This window comes from Miniopterus schreibersii (assembly GCF_964146895.1).
Source record: "Miniopterus schreibersii genome assembly, chromosome: 13".
NCBI lineage: Eukaryota > Metazoa > Chordata > Mammalia > Chiroptera > Miniopteridae > Miniopterus > Miniopterus schreibersii.
This window is the reverse complement of record NC_138113.1, coordinates 22457245-22481356: the sequence shown is the minus strand read 5'-3', so window position 1 is coordinate 22481356 and position 24112 is coordinate 22457245. Positions and strand designations below refer to the sequence as shown.

Genomic DNA, 24112 nt, shown 5'->3' with positions numbered 1-24112 from the left:
AGGGAGCAGAGAAGACATTTGAGAGTTGCTGTTTTTACGACAGCTAAGTTTGTTTAACATGCAAAAGGAGCCCCCCCGCCAGTGTCCCTTTAATTGCAGCACACTAACGACAGACTTATAAAGATATGAGGATGTATAGCTAACCCACTAATGACATGGCTACTAAAGTGGGCGCAGATGATTCCTTACAGATAAACATCTGAATTCCCACAAAAGGCATTAGAGCACCTCGTGGATGCACCAGGCAAGAATATGCTCGGTTCCCTGCACAAAAGCCATTCTCTCTGAATCCTAGGTAGCCCCTATTAAATGTTTACTATACACTTGAGTCACAGCATATAACAATATATACTTGCTTTAAATAAGATAATTGTGTGATTGAGTTTTTAAAAACTCCCCCTGGTTGCAATCTAGTTTATCGACCATTTATTCAAAATTTCTCTGGAAAGGACTTGTTCTGAAAGAGGCCTGGAGAACAGCAGCAGCTAGATGTGAGCCCCGATAAAGGCTCACTTTTCATTCATAGTCAGGGTCTAAATGTGCTCTTCTTGTACCTAAACAGATAATAAGCACTCGGCACACTCCTCCTCCTTGACACCACACATTGAGACTAATCACACATAATTGGAGAGGAGGAGCAGAGGGCCGGCCACGCTATTGTGTCCAGAGGACAAACGGTCAGTTTACGAGGCTTTGGGCTGCTGCAGCCATTTCTTATACATCTATAGGGAAAAAACCACCGTTTAGAAGGAAAAAAAGAATGAGGGAGGGAGCTAGAAAAAAGATGGCAGCTTTCACACAATTAATTTGAAGGAGATCAGAAAGATATGCTGTATTTTTATGAACCAGGATAGAATCGTCATGTTTGCTGTTTTACAGATTAAAAGCTACCGCCACCTAAACAGAACAAAGACCAAGACTTACTTATTTTTTTTAATGAGGGTGGCAATCACCAAAAGAAATTCTGTCTCAGTTAGAGGTAAAAATCTTTAGGTTGCTCACAAGTCCAATTTAAATCTCAGACAGGCTGTTTACAGATATTTAAAGACAAACAAAGGTTTGGTACAGGAAGAGCAATAAGCAGACTGAAAACGAGAGGACCAGGATGGCTGGGGAACATGTCGGACCGGTGGGCTCCAGAATCCACCCGTGGGATGTCGCAAAGGTGGGGGGCCCAAGTCTCAGACGCCGGAAAGTCTCAGGGAGCCAACAGCTTGCTGCACACTGTGCCCATTACAGACAGATTTCTGTTTCTGGAAAATATTCCCTGTGCACATGATGTTTTCTTCATCTTTTGAGCAGTTTAATCTTCTATCTGCTTTTGGTTAAAATAAGCAGAAGTGGGTAATGAAGGTTTTCTTCATATATATCCGGGCTTTCCTTTTTCAACTGAAAATAATAATAGGAAAAACAAGGTAAGGAGACTCAGAGTAGGAATTTTTTACCAACTGATTTAAATGTTGAGTATAATGAAGACTTCTTACCTAAATATATTGTTCTGGGGAGAAAAAAAAAAAAGGAACTTGGGGTAGCACTCAGTGACACTGACATGTCAACACCGTGCGTCAAGATGAGAATCTCTGTTTTTGGTTTGGGTAGGGTGTTTTTCATAAACAGCTGCCCTGCATTTGTGACCCCCATGAACTGTGAGGCACTGCAGTGAAGGCAAACCTGGGGGCTGGTTCATCTTCACCAGGCCAGCCATTTGGCACAGAGGCGTCGGCCCCTGGTCCTCTGTCCCCAGCCAGTGCCCGGGAATCAGGCAGGCAGGCTCTCAGCTCACTGTTTGGAGACTGTGACAACACCTGGGCACATGGGACAGGCTCGTAGGGCCTAAGACATTTCAAAGACTCTCCCAGTTGCTTCCTAGGGTTTTAATATTAATGATAATTGAAAACTTCTTTTCTCTGAGGAGAAAAACATTCCGACAGTTAGAGCAGCAAGCTTCGATACCACTCAGGGGCAGCGCCGAGGGCCTGCCCAGGGCAGGTGTTAAAGCCCGACGGGCACTCTCAGATCTGAGGTACGCTTTTCCTCGCTGGCTAAATTCTCATAGTCGTATTTATAAGTAGTCTAGCAAATAACAATTCATTCTTTATAGAGACAAAACTACTATTTTGAGCCAATTTTAGTTCATTTTTTAATTTATGAGGGTCAGAAACAAGTATTTCTTTTAATTATACATGGGACCAATTCCTCTATTGTTTCAAATCAGACCCCCCCCCCAAGCTAAATGAATGGCTCCAGCGTGACACTTCCCCGCATTAGTAGGTCTGGGGCGTAACTTGAATCTCTTCGATGGACGTGCTCCTTCTGTGCCGTATTCCCAACTGTGACGTGCCCTCACTCAAGGACGGGAGCCACCGGCCTGCTTTTCCTTTTCTTCTGGGGGACGTAAGGGCAGCCAGTCTTGACTGCCTCACCCACTTTCCTGACCTCTGACGGTGGGACAGTCACTGAAGTGACTTCATTCTGTTTTCTTAGATGGAGTTTGTTCTATTTTCAAATGATTAGTTGTCTATTTAGAAAGAGCCTCATGGACTTCGGATGCCACCAAAATAACGACAGTGTTATCCCTAAACATACATCCCTCAATATCACTCTTTAATAAAAAAAATAAAATAAAAATGGAGAAAATGGCTTCCCAAACCAAACCCACTGACAGGGGCCTACCAACTGTAAATACCTTTGGTGTCAGCTGCCCTCGTGACGCTCACTGAACGAGCCCACGGAGGGGAGAGGGGGCCAAGCTAGCGCAATTCTTCCTCAGGGATTGGGGATCAGGGAAAGTTGATTACTCAGCGTGAGTCAGCTGACCTCCTCACTCTCAATGCACTAATATACAGACTCAAATGAGCTCTTTATAAAGTCCCTGAGGTAATATGTGGGATAAATCATTCTTCTGTAAATACGGGTTAGAAATCACTTTTAACTTGGATTCTATGCTGACCTCTGGAGGCCAAAGCAGAGGCTTCCTTGCTGGAAGGGGCCAGGGGCAAGCCCTGTGTTGACTGTGAGCCCCTCCGGACATGGGGACAAGCCAACAACCCTCAAAGGCAACGCTACACCCCAGGCCCAGGTCATTTCTGAACCCAGTCTGTTATGTGGGGGTCCTTGAACACACACAAAGCTGTCAGGCAATATCTGCTTCGATGAGGGAATGTTATGTGGTCTAAGAATAATTCCATTTTTCCAGGCTCTACTTCTTAGCCCAATTAATAATTATAATTTTAAGAAATAAAAGAACACCTTGAAAAAAATGAACAAAAGGGAAATTATGAATAAAACAATTTTTTCCAATTTCATAGGTTAAAACAGGGTCTTTGAGGACAGAACTAAATTATACAGCTGCTGTCAGTCGCAGGGTGCTTTACTTCATGACTGGGTGTAACGCCAGCGGCGGCGGGCGTGGAGTCCAGGCTGTTTATCCTTTACCGTGTCCACAACTATCAACAGCACAACACCCGTCATGAGCACCGGCCACTTGTAATGTTGCATTTTGAATAGAAAAGCAGAAGTGCAATATGGCTGTGCTTTCAACACAATGTACCGGCTTCACCGCCGAGCCCGAGCCCATTTTCATGGCTACGTACAAAAATACAGAAAATAAACACACGGGTGGTTTTGCAAAAGTTGGGGGGGAAAAAACCCTATGGTGTGTACAATTATATTTCAAAGGGTATTTGCATGAATGAGAGTAGTTTTATCAACTAATTTCAAGCCAGCTGTAACCTTTGAGTCAGGGCTCTCCCTTGCTAACCAATCTGCCGCTTAGGGCCCTGAAAGGTTCTGAGCCACACCGTCGCAGGGCCTTTGGTTCCCAGCCTGGGGGAGGCCGGGAGGTTGGGGGGAGAGGAAAGTGCTGCATTTTTCTTCCCGTGGCCTGAGCGAACAGAAAGGCAGTATTTTAAAAACACACTACACCTTGAGCTGCCTGGTTCCCGAGCACGCGGCTGCGTGGTGTGGGCACAATTTAACAAAAACACTGGCAGAAAAGTGCAGAATGGCACCGTTTTGATTACAGGCTTGCTTTTTAACGGAAATAAAATTTCACAGTTAACAATGAGAGGTGAAAAGTTTAAGAGGCAAAGCCGTTCCTCCTGATCACTGACTGTTAATCAGCTTCATGGGTGGCTGCCTAAATCTGTGGGTTTTTACCCTGCGCGACTGCCAAGGCTGTAACTAATTTCCCCGCTGCAGAGGCGGGACGGCGCGCGAGGCAGCTGTGAGTGACGCGGCCCTAATGCGGGCGGAATTAAAATGCATGAATCTCTTCACGCCATTTGTGTAACAAGATTACGACGGCCGGCGGCGGGCGCGGCACTATCAGGCCCCCCAGTCCTCCAGCTGGCGCGCTGTCCCGCGCGGGAGGGCGGCCCGCGGGGAACCGGCCCCCGGGCCCGCGGGCCGGGCGGCGGCGGGGGCGGCCGAGGGCCGCGCGAGACGCCGCGCGTCCAGCCGCAGACAAAGCGCCGGGGCCCGGGGCGGGGTGCTGGCCTCGGAGCGCCCTCGCCCGGGTGCGGGGCTCCCCCGCGTCGGGGGCAGGAGCGCGAGCCGGGCTGCGGCGGGAGGGACGGGCGCGCTCCGCTGGACGCACACGGCCCAACCGGGGCCGCTGACCTCCGCACAAACCCGCGCGGGGGGCAGGGCGGGCGCCCCCTCCGCGGAGCACCCCGCTGCCCCGCCCCCGGCCGCTCCCACGGGGCGGGAGTCTACCTCCTCGGCCTGGAGACAGGAAGCCCAAGGCCGCCTGCTTCCCGAAGTATTCCGCGGCCAGGCGGCCGTGTCCTCGGGAGCACCGGCTGCGGGAGCCGCACGGCCGGGGAAGCGGGGGCGCCGCCTCGCAGAGGAGAAAGCCCGCCGCTCGCGGCCGGCCGGCCAGCGCCCCGCCCGCGTCCCAGGCTCGGCCGCGGGAGCACGAGGGCCGAGGAGACAGCAGCAGGCCAGGGCTCACTCCGTCCGCTGCCGGAGCGCCCGGCCTTTGCTCTCCCGAGCTGCGGCTGAGCAACTAAAAGCATTTGTTGTTCTGGGGGAAAGTGAATGACAGCGACACTGAGGCAGACATCACCTGGTCCCCGTCCATCTAGCCCTACCCTGGACAGAAGGAGGGACCCTCCGCCCACCAGGTGAAGCCTCCAGAGCCATTCTGTCTGTTCTGGGGAGGGGTTGAAAAAGGAAAACATTGTTCTAGAGAGGCAGGTAAGATTCCAATAACATTCCATGCTGCTCCTATTTTCTGATGGTAAGCAAAGGGCCCAATTCCAACAGGGAGAGGAAGTGATTTAACCCCTTCAGTTCACAAAGCACCATTTCTTTTCCAGGGGCTGAATGGAGACCTTAGAGACCCAAAGAGGTGAACCCATTTCCAGAAAGTATTTCCTTTCTTTTGCTGGGAAGACCAGATCCACTTTGTATATAATTTTTCAAAAGCTGCCACACTTCCACATTCTATCATGGTCCTAGGTAATAAGAATGCTATTGACAGTTTTACAGGAGAAATTAAGGTCTGGACTTTTTTTGCAGTCACAACTTGCAAAATGATGACGAGCCAAAGTCTCTTGCCAAGGTCACACTAGTTCAGGGAAGGGAGATTTCTGTAAGGCACGAAATTACATAAGTAATACCCGTTCCACTAGTAACTGTGACATGTATTAGCAAACGTGAGGCTCCTAAAGTTTTCGGAAGAATGCCTGCCTCTCAGTGTCCTGTACTGCTGTATACCTATAAATAATAAAAAGGCTGGTAACATTGCTTTATGTAAGCAAGCTTAGAAATCACTCTCAGATTAAGTGCTTTGACCTAAATCTTGTAGCACCTTGCTCTGGCATCTAACCCCGCAACTGTGAAATTCTGTAGGAGATTTAACAGTCTCAAACTGCCAACTGACCCAGCCATAACGCAAGCAGAGATAAAGATTTACAGTCCAACATGATACAATTAGACACTCACCTTCTATTTATTTCAGCGCAGCTAAGCATTTAACCTACTTAAAAGCCGAAGCTTTTTCATTAAAATAAAAATGCTTGTTTATCAATTCATTCTGTGCCACCTCCCCAGCATCCTACAAATTAGTCTATTATAAATGAAAAGATAACTTTGTTTCAGAGAAAGGAGTAAACAGAAATGGTTTCTGTAAAATCCTTCTAGACATGGAAAGATAAAAGATGGCTTTACCACACAAAATAATCAGATACAAATAGCTGTTCAGAAGCAGCACACCTAAGTACTTTAATCAAATATTTAGGTTACCTGCCAAAAAGACCATGATCTCTTCAAAATGCAATGCGGATTAAAGTGTTATCTAACACAAGCAGAAAACTAACCTTGGAGTGGAAGTTTGAAATGTGTTCATCATAATTTTCATGTCTCTGGATAGAGAAACCAGCCTTTTCAGCTAGATTGCAAAACTGGTTTAAAGTAGTCCCTCGGCGTGGGGCAAATACCATCGCTTTCCCCTAGAACATTAAAAAGGAAATTTACACATTTTAAAACTGGAAGGCAACCAAACATAACAGACATTGGTCAAAGCATTTAACATACTGCTCTCAGGTAGAAAACTCCATTGTTCTTAAGACACAGGATGGGCATTCACAGTGAGAGTAATTTCACAGATAGATATCAAGTAAGAAAAAATATATACTTCATATTCAAATGGCCAGTGGCTTTTCAAACAACGCATGTAATAAACAAAATGTGACTCAAAGTTGGTATTCTGTACCATACACACCTCTTTTGGGTCCAGTGGTTTAAACGAAAGCACCAGATTTTAGAGTGGTCCAGGGCAGTGCCACCCACCTTGCGACTCACTAGCAGCTGCCAACACATCACAACACGCCTCCAGAGCATGTGGCAGCCGATGCCTATAAATGTTAGTTTATTGTGCCCTGAAAACTCAGTACCAAGAAATCCTCCATGGAGACAAGTAACCACAATCCCTATTGGAGAATTTGCATATTTCATTCCTGCCACCGGTGCTGTCAGACTCAAGGCTGCAGGGACCTTGGTTTCCAACGTCACCGAATCCTTCAAGATGGTCATCATTACAGCAAAGCAGCTCCTCAGCACTTAAATGACTGCTTTTCAAAGAAAGTGGTATAGTGAGGGTAAACAGGCTTTTCTAAATAAGTTGCACAACCTTGTGGGACTGTCACAGTGGGGAGAATGGAGGACTTGTATACAATATATACTGGATTTCAGAAGACCATCCGACATGAAGCTCCACGATGACACGTGCTAACTACTGGGTGCATGTGGATGTTTTCCTCTCCCTCTCAGATGTGCACAGAATGGCTCAGCTTCAGAACCTTCTTTGCTTTTTATTTGTTCAAAAGATGACTGTATGCTTCTGTTAATTTCAAGGTTACACTTCACCTTGATGAGATGCCACTTCAGGTTTTGAGGGAATCATGAAGATACATCCTACTTTCTTATGAAAGGTGGTTTATCAGTCACACCTGCCAACTATCTGTTGAGAATGTGGAACGTGTCAGACACTGGGAGAGTGGCTCTCTATTCGCTGTCTCCCTTAGTCATCAAACCACCAAAACGTGGGAGTATCAGCTCCATTTGACAGGATGCTCAGAAAGGTTGAATAATTGGCCAAGATGACACAACTGGTGAATGACTGGAAAGGTATCTGACTCCAGTGCCAGCTCTCTTTCCTGTACACACATTGCCTCTTAGTACTAGTGATGGCAATACTAATAATAATAGCTACCATTGTGCTAGGTGCTTCAACCTCCCCTTGAATCCCCTCAACCATTTTCTCAACAATCTGGTAAGGGAGATGTAACATTTTACAGACGATTAAACATGCAATGAAGGGAATGAAGAACCAGAACTGTGTGGCAGAAGGGGGTTTTGGACTTAAAGGGAGTCTTCACCATCAAAGAGCTGTGTCACCTCAGGAAAATCAGAAAACTAGTCATAGAGCTGTTGAGCTAGAAGGGACCGTGGGGATGTGAGTCTAATCTCATTTGGCAGACAAGAAACTCAAGTCATCGTAGCTGACCCACTGGGATTCCTCTTCCATCAAATGGGAAGAACAAAGCCTGCCCTGCCCCAACCCCCAGCAAGTTGTGAGAATCAGATGAGGTGATGGAAATGAAAATAGTTTGAAAAACAAGGTTAAATAGGTGTAAGACTAGAAATATCTACACCACCTAACAGTGCTATAAAATGCCATCAATTCTCTCTCCCTGTCACTCTCTTTCCCTCATTTACCTGCAAGAAAATACATGGATACACTGTCCTGGACATCAAGTGTGTTTTCATACTGTGTTTACATAGACGTGTACATACTCAGGCACGTAATTATAGCAGCACCAATCATGCCAACACACTTAAGGTCCTGTCAGCTTTTCTAATATTAATTGCTATTTTCAGGTGGTTTTCAAACTTAGCAGTAAAAATTCACTTTGATGTGAAACTAGATATAATACATGGTCTCAGCAGGGGGGCAAAAGTCTCTATTAAAAAAAAGAGAGGGAATACTAGTAGGTCATTTTAGTCATTCCTCAGCGCTGGTTGCCATGCTGGATTTTTGAATAGTGGAAGTGCGTGTTTTTTTAAACTCACTTGCAAAAATTGTCATACAATTACAATGAAAGAGTTGATTTTTAACAGCTATTATCTAAGCCAGTGATTTTCAGCCCTTTTCATCTCATGGCACACAAAAACTACTTACTAAAATTTTGTGGCACACCAAAAAATATATTTTTTGCCGACCTAACAAAAAAATAGGTATTTTGATTGATTTACAAAAAAAAAATAATAATAGTAATTACCTACCCTTTTTGCTCCAAAGTGACTTTTTAAAAAATCAGCTGCCTACACTTGTATATAAGGATTTCTGGTACCAAGAATTAACCAATCAGGTGCAACCCTATATGCGACGTGACTAATAAGACGCAACTCTATTTATTATATGACCTATATATTTATGGCTATTGTTGTGTTGGTTGCTGTCATTTTTTTATTTGACAATCTAAGGGAAAAGAGGTCAGTGTCCCTGACTAAGTAGTTGGAAAACGCTGATCTAAGCTATTTATCATAATGTTTGCAGGGCTACAGGGTCCTTGGGAAGGCTGATGCTGGCATTCGCAAAGCACATGCTCTCCGCCCCGCGCCCTCTTGCTGGCTGGGTGAGCCGCCAGGGGACTGCAGCTGAGCACATGGCAGCGCTCTGCCCGACAGCTCGTTCCTCCATTAGGCCTCAGTCTCCCGGTCCTCCTCCAGCCACCCGATCTAGGAGAGCAGCCCCGCCTCAGCATCATTCACCCCTCCCTGCTTTATTCTTGTTCTTGGCACACGTTATCTCCTTGCTGGTTCCTGCCCGTCTCCTCTGGCCGGCATGCACGCTCCATGACAACTAATGTTTAGTCACTGCATTTTCTCAGGGCCTAGCATATAGTACACACTCAATCAGTATTTGTTGAGAGAAGAAACCAGATCCAGACGCTGAATAATCTGAGAAATACGAGTCTTTGGGAATTCAGAGGCCATGTTCTATTGCTGATTCTTTAAAGAAGATTTTCCCCAAGAAGCATTTATAGCGTCAGCAACTGCGATGGGACTGGAGAGGCAGCGCTCTGCACAGCACTGTCCCCACAGAAGGAGGACGGGCAGGCGGGAGTTACTCTCTAATTACTCGGTGACCACCTGCAAGGTGCTTGCTTTTTCATTCCACTGGTTTCCGCCATTTCTGAGACGTGGGTGCATAGTCAGGGGGGACAACAGTACGTCACCCGTTCACTCAGCGAGCGTCCGCGGGGCCCTACCGAGTGCCCGCCCCGCCCCACAGTGAAGGCTTTAGGGCCACGCCCAGTGCAGCCAAACCCTCTGCCTCGAACAATCAGAGGAACGCGCCTCATGATTCAGGCTACAACAATCAAAACAAGAGAAAAACAGATTTCAAATTAGCCCATCATTCAGAAAAATTATTTTCAATTTACCAGAGCACAAGTTTCTAAGCATTCACAGCCACAGAATCATTTCCAACTCAGAGTGAACACTCAACTGAATGTAAAATTTTGACTGATGAGCAGAAATTTGAGGGAATTTGTGTCTCCCTGGAGAGGAGGGGAGCTCCACTAAACAACAACGATACTGTTTACATTGTGAGTGCCGTGGCTGCTGTTTCGCTAGACTAATCTATACTCACATATTAAAGGGTGTGCACTGCTGGAAAAAATAAGTATGCTTCAGACTTATTTTAAAAGGAATATGCTACGCCAACGAAATGCCTTTATTCCTCTTTCAGTCCCAGGCAGCCAACTATTAAACACCGCTTACACGGCTAAGCTTCTGCTTATTTTTAACCTTTTCTTTACCAGGGTTCGGAGATGCTACCTCCTGCTTCCTCCTCGACATCTCCCTGTCCCCTTCCCTGGCTTCTCTTCTCCCACTTGCCCCTTAATTGTCAGTGGTCCCCAGAGCTCTGCCTACTTTCTATTCATATTCTATACAGTTCTAGGCCACTGCACCAAAGTCCAGAGCTTCACCTACCACTTACACATCAAAACTCACGAGCAGATAACCGCAGCATTCACCACAGCCCAGGGCCCGCACACGTATTTTCAGGTGCCTACTAGATCTCTCCGTGGTGTTCTGAAAATACCTTTACCCCTTTACATCTAAAATGGAACTCAATGTCCTTGGCTCCAAACTCCTATCCTTCCGAGGGCACTGCCCATCTCTCTCACACACACACTCAGACACACACACTTAGAGGAAGGCAGGAAGAGAGAGAGAAATATCAACATGAGAGCGAACATCCATCGGCTGCCTCCTGCACACCCCCTACCAGGGATGGAGCCCACAACCCGGGCATGTGCCCTGACCGGGAATCGAACTAGCAACCTTTAGGTGCACGGCGTGATGCCCAACCAACTGGGCCACATGAGCCAGGGCGAGCGGTTAGATTTTTTTTAAAAATGAGGAACTCTGTCAATAAAAAGAAATTGCTCCTTTGAAACGAGAGCCCATGGCTTACATTTATAGCACAAATTCTAGGTGTCCAGGAATTTGGCGGTCACTTAGGGCCTGTTTCTGAAGAAGGTTAAGTGAATTCCACAGTGATGTTTTTGAATCCTTAGCAGCCGGGCAGCAGCGCTAACAAGCCGGGGCCTGTGAACATCGCCCCCATGCATCTGCTCGTGGTCCCGAGGGCGCTGACGCTGTCTAGCGGGCCCGCACTCCCGTTTTCCACGCTGCAGTGTGGTCCAGGCTCCTCTGCTCCAGTCTCTGCCCCTCCGGGGCCTAAGTAAACGCCTACTCCAGGGCCCTGCCGCATCCTGCTTGGAGCGCATCAGTATCAGCTGTCAGCAGGAGGGCTGCTCTTTACCGGGGCTGCTGTGTGGAGCCACACTTCAGGCAAGCGGGGAGTGGGGCTCAGGCTTTAATAGAGGGGACAGGGGAGCTGCTAGAGATCCCAGTCAATCTGCATTTAGGTCTATTCATAGCTTGGGCCATTTTCTATTGTAAATCATGGACTGATCTACGACAGATCCTGGGTAAATCATGCAAATCTGCCGCGAAATGGAGTATCTGCCACAAACAGGCTTTGAAGGGGTGTTGGTGATGCGTGGAGTAGTTTGTTCAGTGTGAGACCCAGGAGTCCTTGAAGCACTGTATTTATGTGTGATACATTTTCATGGAGGCCTTTATATCCAAGAGTCTCGGTGCCCTCTCTGAAAATCCTGATCTTGCAAATGCTCACAAGAATCAGCCAAGGCTCACAGGGGGCTGAAGAGGCCCCCAAATTCCCTTTTCTATGCTCAGCTCAGGCCGCTCACCCAGCCAGGGCGCAGCCATCAACAGCTTGGAGCGTGTCCCTTCCTTCCTCAAGGCCTGCTACCCACCCCACAGAGGGACTGAGAAGGCCAATCTCCTTTAATTGATTACCACTTACAAAGCTGTGGTTACTCCTCTGAGAGGCTTAAAGTTTCTCAGCTACAGAGAGATAAAATAAAAAGCAACAGTGTAAGGCAAAGGGCGATTATCAAATTACTCTGGGAGCCTTCACTGAGAAAACAGATACAAAAGGAATACTGAAAGGTATTAGTCTATAGTCTCACTGAGGCCAGAAGGTTGGAGCGAGCCCTCTTTTTAAGAAGACGTTAGAAACAAAACTTAAAAAATACTTCTCTCTCACACACACACACACACACACACACACTGCAGTCTTTTCTCGCTAAATGTGAGTTCCTGTCTTACACTGCATTAACATTGTTAACCTATTTTAAATTCGATGGTACAGCAAGAGCCTTACATCCTTATAAGATTTTTTTTTTTAAATGCATGAGCTTTAAATGCATTTTCTTACTTTAAATAGAAGTATATTAGCTCTCTGTTTAGGCAGCAAGACCTCCCAGCTTAGTATAACAGCCCAACAAAATAAGAGTGGATACAAACTCTGTAATTTACTCACAGGCATAAATGGATGTATAAATGTAAAAACGTGCACAATTTTTATGCCATGCTTGGCTTCATTGTGACCTAATGTTTATAATATGTAAATAATGGCTTCCTTTTAAAGCAAAGAACTTTTAATACACAGAGTCATCTGAAGTCCTTTTTCTTTAATATACACAGAAATAGAAAGACAAAAAATTATTTTGCAATAAATAAAAACCCAATGACAAAGGTTACCATTGAAGGGATTTAAAATGACAGAAGTCAACAGAAAACTTTCAATATCATACTTCTACTTTCATATGAAGATATTGTTATCAAAGGAAAAGACTCAAGAAATTCTTTGATAAAAATAATCTCACACTATCTTTGAAGCAGTTTCATTTATTTTACTACCCACTGTGTTCCTTATCAGAAGGCCAGGGGTAAGAAGTTTCCTCGTTATGATTAGGGAAGAATCTGATAGATCAGAAGACCCAACTGAAGTTGGACATAATAAGAATTAAAGTATTACATGACATTAATCCTGCCATTCCCTTACTCTCTCCATCTTTGTGCACAGACTAATTATTCTGAAGCCAGTGTTCAGGAGAAAAGAGAAACATACTTACCCTGGGCTGGAGTAATCTCTTTATTGCATCAACAAGGCTGGCTCTGTACTGGTCCAGAAACAGGCTGACATTGAGAAGAGAGCAGAATCCAGATTAAACTGGGTTTTCAAGTCTAATGATACTAATGGAGATAAGTACAGGGCTAATTACCTATGTTTACTCAACACTAAAAAGAAATTGTTTCTTGCTATTCAAATGTCTTACTGGGGGGAAAAACAGATATTGTGATCAGTGGTATTGCAAACGAAGCCAAGTCATCAACATGAAACGGGCCAAGATTCACGCATACCGGGCCGTATGTTATTGTTAAAGGCACATCTTCTAAGCTTCTGTTGGGGGAGTCATCTGGCTGAGGTGACGCTCGCCCAGCACTCCGTCATTGGAGCTTGGTCTCTATAGACCTGGGCCCTCTGCACATGGAGGGTGCTGTGAGGCCGCCCTTCAGAAACAAACCGCCAGCCCTGTTACACCCAGACCACAGAGCCCTCTCAGGTGGTGATGGTTTTTAGCGACTAGGAACAGCACTGAGGTTAGACTCAACCAGTGACCCAGGACTAAATGGGTCACTTTGTTCCAAAAACAAAGATGAGGTTTAGGCAATGCATTACGGAGACCATGGCAACTCCGGATCCCCCCCACCCCCTTGATCTACATGTTGATTTTTCTGCAGCTCACTGTCATCTTTCTTTTGAATCCTCTGGTCTTTTGAGAATTTCTGTTGTTCTGTCATTCCTTTGGCCGGGTCAGTCTGACCCTGTCTTCACCAAGCCTTATCTTGGAAGCTTGGGACAGAGTTTGCTTCTCTGGGCCTCACAGGCTAGAACTCTGGGCAGCCTTGTGCGTCAGCCGTCCCATGAGGAGCCTAAGCGGGGGACCCTACTCCCATTTCCAGGGCTGCAGTTTGGTGTAGGCCCCTCTGATTAGCCTTCCTGCTCCTCCCACAGCACGAGTAAGTCCACCTGGGGCCCTGCTTCACCCTTCTCGGAGCTAAGGGGAGTATCAGCTGTCAGTAGGAGGCTGCTATGTGGAGCCATACTCCAGGCAAGGTTTAATGGCGCTATCTCTGACCTTCCTCCTGTGTCACCTTGGACAAGTCACTTCACATGAGGCCTCTGTGTCTTTATCAATAAAGGCCCACCTTTGTGGCTGGGGTGGAATCAAATTAATATGTTACTTGACAAATACTTGTCACCACCTACTGCACACTAGGGGCTGTTTCAGGCATTAGAAATAAGCCATGAAGAAGACAAGCTCCCACCAACAAGGGGCTTGCAGTCTGTTCATTCACGGGTCACTAGTTCTAGCACAGCACACACGCGCAGAAGGGACTCGATAAATGGTGGTTGACTGCCTGGCTGGCAGATCAACACAGTCCTTGAGATCGAGGTTGCACCGGTATTTCGTAAGGAAGAATTGACATTTAGGTAGCATGTTTCACCAGACTAGGTTCTCTTCCAGTTCTCCTATCTGAGAAGTGGGGAGTGCAGTTTATGAGAAGTTTCCAAGAAGTTAGTCCTTGGGTTTTCCCATGACATGATTAGAAGGTTCTATAAAAGTATGCTCTGAGCAACGGACAAAGAATACTCTTAAGATAAGCTAGAAATCACGTCCAGAATGGGAACCTTATCCCACTCCTTCCATCAGTCAGGATAACCTGATTACCACTCACGGGAAAGTTCTCTTATTGCTCCAGAAAACACATGCTTAAATCTCAGAGCACAGAATGCTAATTCAAATGCTACACAAATTTGCCTTTAAGTCATATTAATCGGCAATTAATAGCCATTAAGGATTGATAAGAAAGAAGAAAAATTGTATCTAAGTGTCTTAAAATTTTTTCTCTTTAGGACTATATACCTTATTCTTTACTGAGATAACGATATATTAAGTTGTAATAATTAAGCATTCTGGTTTCGTCTTTTAAGAAGACTCTCACTCTGTCAGATACTCAGGCCTATAAAAAACCTGGCTGGTTGGGATACATAGCACTAAGCAAAAGACCATGCTCAGTTTATACCTGTGCATCCTAAGAGTTGGTAAGATCGTTAGAATAAACAAACAGCATCTTAAAAGCTGAGTTTAAAAGATAAACTTGTAAAGTATTATTTCTATTTAGTGTTGATAATGGTGACAGAGATATTAACATCACAGCTCACTGGAAATGCAGCTTAACACACAGTACACATTCCAAACACAGCTATCCAAAGGGTAATGTCTACTCCATCACTCCAAATCAAATTTCCCTAAAGTAATTCTTGCAGTTCTCTAAGTGGCCTTTATTCCAGCAAGCTCACCCTTCTCCTTAGCCCTGGTGCAGAATTTCTAACGCTTTATAGGGTACGTCCTACGAGCAATTTCAGTGTGCTTTAGTAGGAGCGATACATAATCTCCTGAAAATTCACCCCTTAAATAGTCCTAATGGGCTCAGAGAACAGCAGTAGCGTAAGTGGATCTATTTAAAAAAGGCTGAGTGGGTCAGTGACTGGGATGGAGATACCATTTCGACTCTCCCTCCAGTTACTGATCAAAATGCGACAGTCTAGTTCGGCCATTAAAGCACACATATGTGCACACATGCACACACACCTCTACATAATTCAATTGTGGAATCAACACTGGCTTTGTTCCACTGATCTGAACCACAGACTTTATGAGAAAGGAAAGGTGCCAGGCCATTTTCATCCCTCCCTTAGAATCCGTCAGTTTTATGCAGAGCACAGAACATTTACAACTCCTCTCATAGGGAAATTAATTAGTGCAGAGAACAAGGAGGCATTTCTCTGTCACTTTCCACAAAAAGGAAGACCTCAGTGTAATTCTCAAGGTGAAATGTGCTGAGTTAAATTCACTGTTTCGGGTTCACTTTCAGCAGAAAGTGAATCAACTGATTAACTGTCAGCAGGGATCAACGGGTTGGTGTGGAAGCTGGTGCTGACCCCTATTCTGCCCCTGCCTAGCTCTGTCCCTGAGGTGGCAAGATCTTTGGCCATTGGACATCTTTGGGACTGAGCTTCCTCAGGTGTGAGAGGAAAGGACTGACTACATTTGGGTTAAAGGTCTTTTCAGGTGTAAAGTTCTTTGAGTTGTGATTTAGAAATATCCGTGATTACAGCATCTGAAAGAAAACAAAGAAATTCTAGAGCCTATTTTGAGAAAAAAAATTTTCATAAAAACCAAACTTTAAAAAAATCATTAAGAGTAAAGTAAAAATGATAGAAAGCAGAAACAATCCACGGTACAGAGTCAAAATGCTGAGAGAGCAGGGAGGTGCCGCCCCTTCCCATCTCCTTCCCAGGTCTGGGGCTGCAGGCGCGGGTGGTGCGCAGGGCCCTGCGGGCCGCGCTCCCGCCTCAGGCTATGGGTGGCATTTCAGGCTCGCTTTCCAAGCCTTTGGAGAGTCCGAGAATCACTTTTATTTTTGCAGAGCTACAATAAACTGGAAAGCCATCAAACCCTGAATGAAAGTGTTCATTGGATAAAAAAAAAGTCTTACTTCCAGACTCTCGGAGATTATTGCGATTGAACAGGAGCCTGGAAAGGCAGCTGAAAATTAACGATCACGCGCTATTCTGAACTCAGCAAGGACGGGGCTGACTGCATTCCAGCACAAAGGGGCTCACATGAAATTCAGCATTGAACAAGTCAGCCAAGGAACTTAACAGGCAGCTCTTTTCTACACCTGTGGTTAAATATTCTAATATTTTGATGTTTGTCCACAGCATCCTTTTGCAGGTGTGGCTGTACCTCGATTTTCCCCTCTGCCTATTTCAAAGTTGACATTTTACAAGTTACTTAGGAACTGTTGAACCATGAAACTGTATTTCATTGTCATAAATGCTGAATGGTGAAATAATGACTAGCTTTCACAGTTTGCCTTTTTATTTTATAATCTGGTTGAGCTAATAATTTAGATGTGAACCAAGAGACTGTCTCTTCTGGGAAATAAGTTACTTCCCCCAGTGCCCACGGGTTTATGAGTGTTTGAATGTAAATATGTGAATATATGAATGATTTAAGAACATAAACATATCGCCGCTTGTTGTAATCATGTGCATTTTACTTGAACCACAATGTGGGCTGGGAATAGGTTGTGAATAGCGCTTGTTTTCATGTAAATGGGATCAAGCAGTACCACTGGTTAGCTATTCAGGGAATCAGACAATGCCACCCTTGCTGGAAATGCTTCAAGAAGAATCTAATCCATGTGCCTAATATTTGAACTCTGACACTGGCTTCCTCCTTCTGAGCCCTAATCCAGATCTCACTGGCTGGCGACGACTAAAGGATCGGGAGAGACTTAAGTGATCTATTTATGTGTGGCACCTATTTTTGGCACTGAGTATGTCAGGTTTCATCTTGAAGGTAGTGTCTAAAGGGAGCTTTCTTTTCCTCCTCTGTGACATTCTAAAAAAAAAAAAAAAAAATGCTGCATGGTCTGCGTGCCTGCCCCCAAAAGCGGCATCCAGGCAGTAACTCTGCTAGAGAAACGCCACATACAGGAATAAAGAGCTCATGGGCCCCGTGCTTCCCCGCTATGCGCACAACATGCACATTACAGACATCACTGTACTTTCTAAGTTTCTAAGCAGCTTACCCATCCCTGCGAATACGAAGAGGGGCCATTACCAAAGCATTTCTTTTGGAAATAATATCAGCATCGCAGTGAGAGTAGCTTAATGTTTCGCATTTCCTAATGGGAAATTATAAACAGGCTGACATTCTAGCACTTAGAACACTAGGGAAAAAGATCCTTAATTCATGCATAGAAAAGCCATTTATAAAATGAAACTTGGTATATTTAGTTCATTTGGATTCATAAATTCTCACAGAGCCACTACATGTGCGTGTGTTTGTGATGTGTGTGTGTGTGTGTCCACTGTATTATGTTATATGCTTTAATGAAAGCCTCAAGTGAATACGCACTATGTATACCAGTTGTATGTGACCCTGTTGTTGGCTAGGGCAAAGAGGACTGTTTTTCAAACATGTTGTGTGGCTATTTTTAACCTGAGAACATTAATCAGAAAAGAGCTTAAATCTTACTTCCTCTGCTTGTCTCTCTGGTACAAATAGGATGACATGGTGTGAGTGTCCATAACACAAGGTATGACAAAGACGGGCTATTCTGATATTTGTGCAAAGGGCACATTTAACCTAAATCTCTTGGCTAGACCTGACTTTCCCCACATAATCTGAGCCCATCCATGTGCGACCCTCGTCTAAATCTCCAAGAAGATGCTGCCCTCCTTCCCCTTTCCGCTGCTCTCTGATCTGACTTTCATGCTTAATCTGATAATCCTGCCAGCAGTATCTTCATCTGTGCAATGAAACCTGGCGGATCTTTTCTCATATTTGGTGAGGAAAGGCATTTGCTAAATTACTTGCTCAAATCATATGGTGAGATTTTACTTCCTTAGTTTTGATTAGATGAAGGATGTAATAGTGAGACACGATATCAGCGATTAATCAAAAATCTATTTCTCCCTTCTTTGAAACAGGTTTTTTTCTGAAATTGGGTTCAGAAAGACTAAAAGGGCTATGGAAAACTAGAAAATCTCAAGCTAAAAATACAACAAAGTATTTACTTTTTTTATTGAGAAGTATTTATCAGAAGGGGAAAAAAAGCAAATCTAATGTCATTGACCTAGGTAGAAAAATTACCCATTGAAAATTGTATTTAATAATAATAATAATAATAATAAAGACTTCCTGAAAATTTCATCCCATTCATTCAACTCTCTGAGAGGGAAACTCTTCTCTGGGTTCTGGGTCTATGACTGAGTTTATCAATATCATAGATCTCTTTTAGAATCTGAACCTGTGTTTTTCAAATCTAAAGTGTCATAAAAAACATCATGATAAACAAACAAATAAGATCTTACTCTTAACAGGGAAAACACTTGTGAATTTTAAACGTTTCCCATATGCTGAAACAATTATTATTCAACACACACGAAGAGAATACATAAGATTAGCTGAAATCATTATTAAGGTTTGATACATATTTATCCTGTAACTTAGGATCAGGCTGTCATTAACAATGAGTAGACCGGGCTAAAAGAGAAGACAAAATATGTAAATTATTTTTAAAAAGCAGGCACCTGACAGAGATTTTAATATTATCATTTGCATAACAATAAAATGTAATTTTATAATTCTTGTTTTATGTGTAATTAAATATCATAATTGAATACATTGGAAATATTAGATAGCAAACATACATTTTAAGAAAAGCTATTTCCCTAAAGATATTCCATAGATATGTTTATTTGCTGGCACGCATGTATGTGTGCACACATACATATATTCCCTTATATCAATAGTCAGATCTCTCCTAAGAAGTAAGCTAATTGAGCTGTTTGTGTTGATAAACTCTTTTCCTCCAGACTATTCCTCTCCGAGCCATAATTATTTGCAATTTGCCTAAGTCGTCCATTTACTGATACGTCAAGCATGAAACAGAGGCAATTCCAGAAAATGGAAACGCTTCTCGAAATCAATCTTTGGGAAATAATGCGGTAGAAGTTACTGTGTGATAGGAGACTACCTTGTGACTGTCACACGGAGATGAATATTAATTTGTTGAGGTTAAGGTGGCTTTGTGCTTCATTGGTTGACTTTGCTTAGCCGTCAGCAAAACAGCACAGCCCAATCACTCCAGCAACGCTATTTCCCTAACAGGAGTTTTGTGATTTTTATGTACTTACCAGTCAGCACACATAACCGTGTCAAAATGTCCTTCCAGCTGAGAGACGTCAGCCTCATTATCCCATCGTAAAACGCTTGAGGAGAAAGGATTTTAAAAAATTATACTTAGGGTTTTTTTTAACTTTTGATTTTGAGCTATTAACATTATTTTTGAGGCACCTGAAATTATTTAAAAGCCATATACAAAATCATTTCAAGAGGTATGATAGAAAACTGCAATGTAACTGTCTGTTCTATATTTTATTTAGTCTTTGAATCTGGAAGAGGAAGAATTCTCTATTTAAATGCAATAGTCAAGCTTTTGCTAGTTTATACGTTTAGGGAGACGAACCAGGGACAAGTATCTGACCTTTACCACAGTCATTAGAGCGAGACTAGCCTCTGAACAGCAAGAAGGTACATATTAAAACGAAAGGGTTCCCCACCCAATTGAAGTACAAGATTATAAAATAAATGATGTGGAACTCAGTATATATCTACTTTCCCTGGCACGTCAACTGCATTTCTTATTCATGAAATGTGCAATCTGGTGGCAAGATGGAGAAGACTTTCACTTAGTAGTTCTCTGTTTTTTGGCGTATTTAAAAAGTCACCCATCCTGACACTGTCTCCAAAAGAGGGTCAGGTTTTAAACTTACCTGCGATCTCGACCTTGCTAGATTCGGCCGGTTCTTAGTCTCCATCTGACGCGACCTGTCAGCCTGGAACCCCCCGTGAACTCCAGGTTCACACACACAACTTCCTATTTTAACATTTCCCCACGGGTATCTAACAGGCATCCCAAACCGAACATGTTGCGTACTGACTTCCTATCATCTTCCCCCAAATTCATTCCGTTCACAGTCTTTCTCATCTGCTAATTCCACGTCCCCCACTGTGCAGGCCAAGACCTTGACTATACCCTTGAGCTTCTTGTTCTGTTGTGCCTGCATGAGACATGCGGGGAAAGGCAGTTAGTTCTACCCTTGAACTCTGTCAAAACCCAGCTTCTCTCTACCTCTACTGCTCCGCCCTGGGAAAACGGTCACCCTCTCAGCTGATCTCAGTCAGTCTCCTCGCTGGTCTCCCTGCTTCCACCCATCACCCTACAACGTCTGCTCCAGAGAGCAGCCAGAATTATCCTTTCAACACACTTCAAGTCACAAGCCTTCTCTTCTTACCATCTTGTAATGGCCCCTGTCTTCACTCATAGTGAAAGCCGAAGTCTTTGCAACGACCGAGAAGACCCCACTCCCCCGGTCCCATGCCGCCCTCAGTGCCCAGCCTCGCCCCCCGGGCGTTGCCCTGGCACCCAGGTCTCCGTGATTTCCTGAACACACCGCGTGCTCCCGCCTCAGGGTCTGTAACCGCTGCCTCCCCTGTGCGAGCGCTCTTCTTCCATACTGGCCTGTGGCTTGGTCCCTCCCCTTCTTCAAGTCTTTGCTCGACTGAGTTAGCCTCTTGAGTAAGGCCACCCTGGCCATTCCACTTAGAACTGCAGTCGTCAGCTTCCACTCCAGTGCTCCTGAACCCCCTTAACCTGCTCTTTACTTTCTTACAGCAGTTACTACCCTTTACTGCGCTATACAACTAAATTACTAATTTTGGTTATTCTCAGTCCCAGGTAGCACAGAAGCACCATAGGAACATTTTTTTTAAAAATCTGTTTTGTACCATGATGTATTTTCATTGCCTAGAACAGTCCTTGATACATAATAGCTGTTCGATCAATACGTTATATGAATGAATTCTGTATGAATGTACCTATCACAATGCCTGGCCCACAGAAGGCATCAAGAAATAGGGGTTCCTATGTTAAGTTGTTTTCTGAACTGAATGTGTAGTTTAGCCAGATATTCAGGCCACTTAAAATGCTTTCTGAGGATTTCTGCTTTTGGCAAAAATAGAGTAACAAGAACCTCATTTACTTTACTACCTGAAACACCTCCCCCTCAAAACTACACAAAACATATAAAACAATAGTTTTCAAGACACTGAAAATCAGCAACAAAGAATAATGATCCTTCGGGGCTGGGGGATGAAGCGAGCCCTACCACTGCCTCATGTTACTGCCTTGAGAGTTTCCAGGCCATAGCACAGGGAGGGAGAACTAAGGTGGAGGCAAGTGGACTCTCTGAGCTATGGAGATGGAGCTGAGTGTGAGGAAACCAAGGCAATTACAGTTCCCAGTATGAGTACCAGATAGGAGAATGCTGCACAGAGAGAGAATTCCAAAGAACTGCAGGTGGCCCCCGGGGCGGTTCCACAGAGTAGAGAACTGACTGGTGCATAGATATGAGGAAACTGCTTGAGGTTAGGGAAAGAACCATGTGAGAGAACTGGAGGGGACTGGACCAGTGTTCACTCAGGGCCAGGAATAGTGCCTGTTCCTACCAGTCAGACTAGAAAATCCCATAATTTACAGGGTACTGGGTAGAGCCCTCAGATGGATCTTGTCTTGGAAGTGCAGAATAATTAGCCCTACACGAAATATTGCTCTTTCTCCCTTCCTCTCTCTCTAAAAAGCAATAAAAACATATCCTCCGGTGAGAATTAAACAAACAACAACAAAACGTAACTGTGTCCCAGAAGAGAATTCAAAAACATTTACAAGAAAACAAAAACAGATTCTGAAAAGGTAAAATTCAAAATACCTGGCATATAATCAAAGATTACCAGACATGCAAAGAACTGACATAATACAACCCATAATGAGGAGACAAATCAATTGAACTCAACCTAAACCTGACACAGATGTTAGAATTAGCGGACAAAGGAATTAAAAATAGTCTTCATAATGTTATTTACTATATTGAAAAAGTTGAACAGAGACACAAAAGATATTTTTAAAGTCCCAAACCAAATTTCCAAAGGTGAAAACTACAGTGTCTGAGAGCAAAAAATACACTGGATGGGACTGACTGCAGAGTAGACACTGCAGAAAAGAAAAAGGTTAGTGAACTTGAAGACAAAGCAATAGAAACTATCGAAAATGAAATCAAGAGGGGAAAAAGAACAGACATAAATAAAAAGAACACTAGCTGATTTTATCCTGAAGTGAAACTGATCTACATTTCCAGACCAGGAATAAAGCTTGGAGAAAGGGGAGGGGAAAGTAAAATTAGGTGTCAATGAAGTTTTTACCTCAGAGGTCTATAAAGTTGTTGACTGTGAAGTCAGGTCCTATCCTTTCTTTGGACATATGTGACATCTATAAAATAAAGAATACAATGGATGGACTGGCCTTAATGAATAGAAATCTGAACAACTTTAAAGCAATGAAACACTACAGAATTCAATGAGAAACTCTCAGAGAGAACTCTACTTCATGGTTCTCAAGTGAGGCCTGCAGAGCAGCAGCATCAGTGTCATCTGGGAACCTGTCAGAAATGCAGAGTCTTGGGCCCACCTCAGTCTCTCAGGGGATGGGGACCAGTGATCTGTGTCATAACAAGCTCTGCAAATGATTCTGACACTAAAGTTTGAGGTTTGTGGCTCATGGCTTCAATGTTTCTCGCCTGACTTTAAAGCCGATCCCACACTCTGGCTCTGTGTTTTTGTCTGTAATTTAGCTGAAATGAACTTATTTCAGAGTCCGGAAAGAGGACAGATTTGCCTAACATGTGGACCCCCTATGTTGGTGACCAGTATATGCTATACTGGTTAGGAAGAAGTGGTAAAGGGTTTTGAGATCTTGGAAGAAAGGTGCTAATTATTTTACTAATTATATTTTCCATCTCAAATATCTCTGATTCTCTGATTATGACAGCTGATTAACTTACAAGGTAGCAAAACAAAGTGACAATGAAAAATTAGAATTAGTTCCAATTTCATATCAAATTACAACTATGTGCCCTTGGACATGAAATTACAAAATTATTGGTTTTTGGTGTTTTCACTTACTTTTCTTCTTTTTTCTTTATTTTTCAAACTTATGAAATTTCAACACAGTGCGTTTTAATATAGGAATTTCACTATTTCTTGCCAATTTTAAATTATAACTTCCAAAATAATGGGGTAAAAACTGTTCTGATCTAGCATTATGGTAAGAACTTAGGGTGGCCCATATTAGGTGTTACAAAAGATAAAAAAGCCTCAAAATTCTTTTAAGAAGCCAGTATACTGGTGATATTAAAACCTAATAAAGATTGCACAGTAAAACTGTGGACCACTTTATTGATGAATGTCAGTGCAAAAACCTCAGGTAGCGTCATACATTGCTAGTAGGAATGTAAAATGGACCAGTCATCTTGGAAAACAGTCTGGAGTTTCTCAAAAGGATAAACATAGAGTTACCATGTGACCATATACATGCAAGAGAAATGAAACTTGTCACAAAAACTTGTACATAAATGTTCATAGCAGCATTATTCATAAGAGCTAAAAAATGGAAACAACCC

General features: G+C 43.8%; 1 protein-coding gene across 7 annotated transcripts in view; it reads right to left on the bottom strand.

The window, feature by feature from the left end:
- Positions 1 to 804: 804 nt before the first annotated feature.
- Positions 805 to 24112, bottom strand: part of CAMKMT (calmodulin-lysine N-methyltransferase) — a gene marked incomplete at its 5' end in the record, with an annotated part of 246665 nt that continues 223357 nt past the window's right edge. For 3 of the 7 annotated variants that reach the window (XM_081156625.1, XM_081156627.1, XM_081156628.1), the window contains 4 exons: positions 805 to 1389; positions 6324 to 6455; positions 13026 to 13089; positions 19733 to 19807. In XM_081156625.1, the coding sequence (XP_081012751.1) occupies positions 1312 to 1389; positions 6324 to 6455; positions 13026 to 13089; positions 19733 to 19807 (349 nt within the window). In that variant the 3' untranslated portion in view covers positions 805 to 1311. Of the gene's footprint in view, positions 1390 to 6323; positions 6456 to 13025; positions 13090 to 16060; positions 16141 to 19732; positions 19808 to 22856; positions 22924 to 24112 lie in introns of those variants that run through there. The other 4 variants (XM_081156626.1, XM_081156629.1, XM_081156630.1 and 1 more) reach the window with 3 other exon arrangements.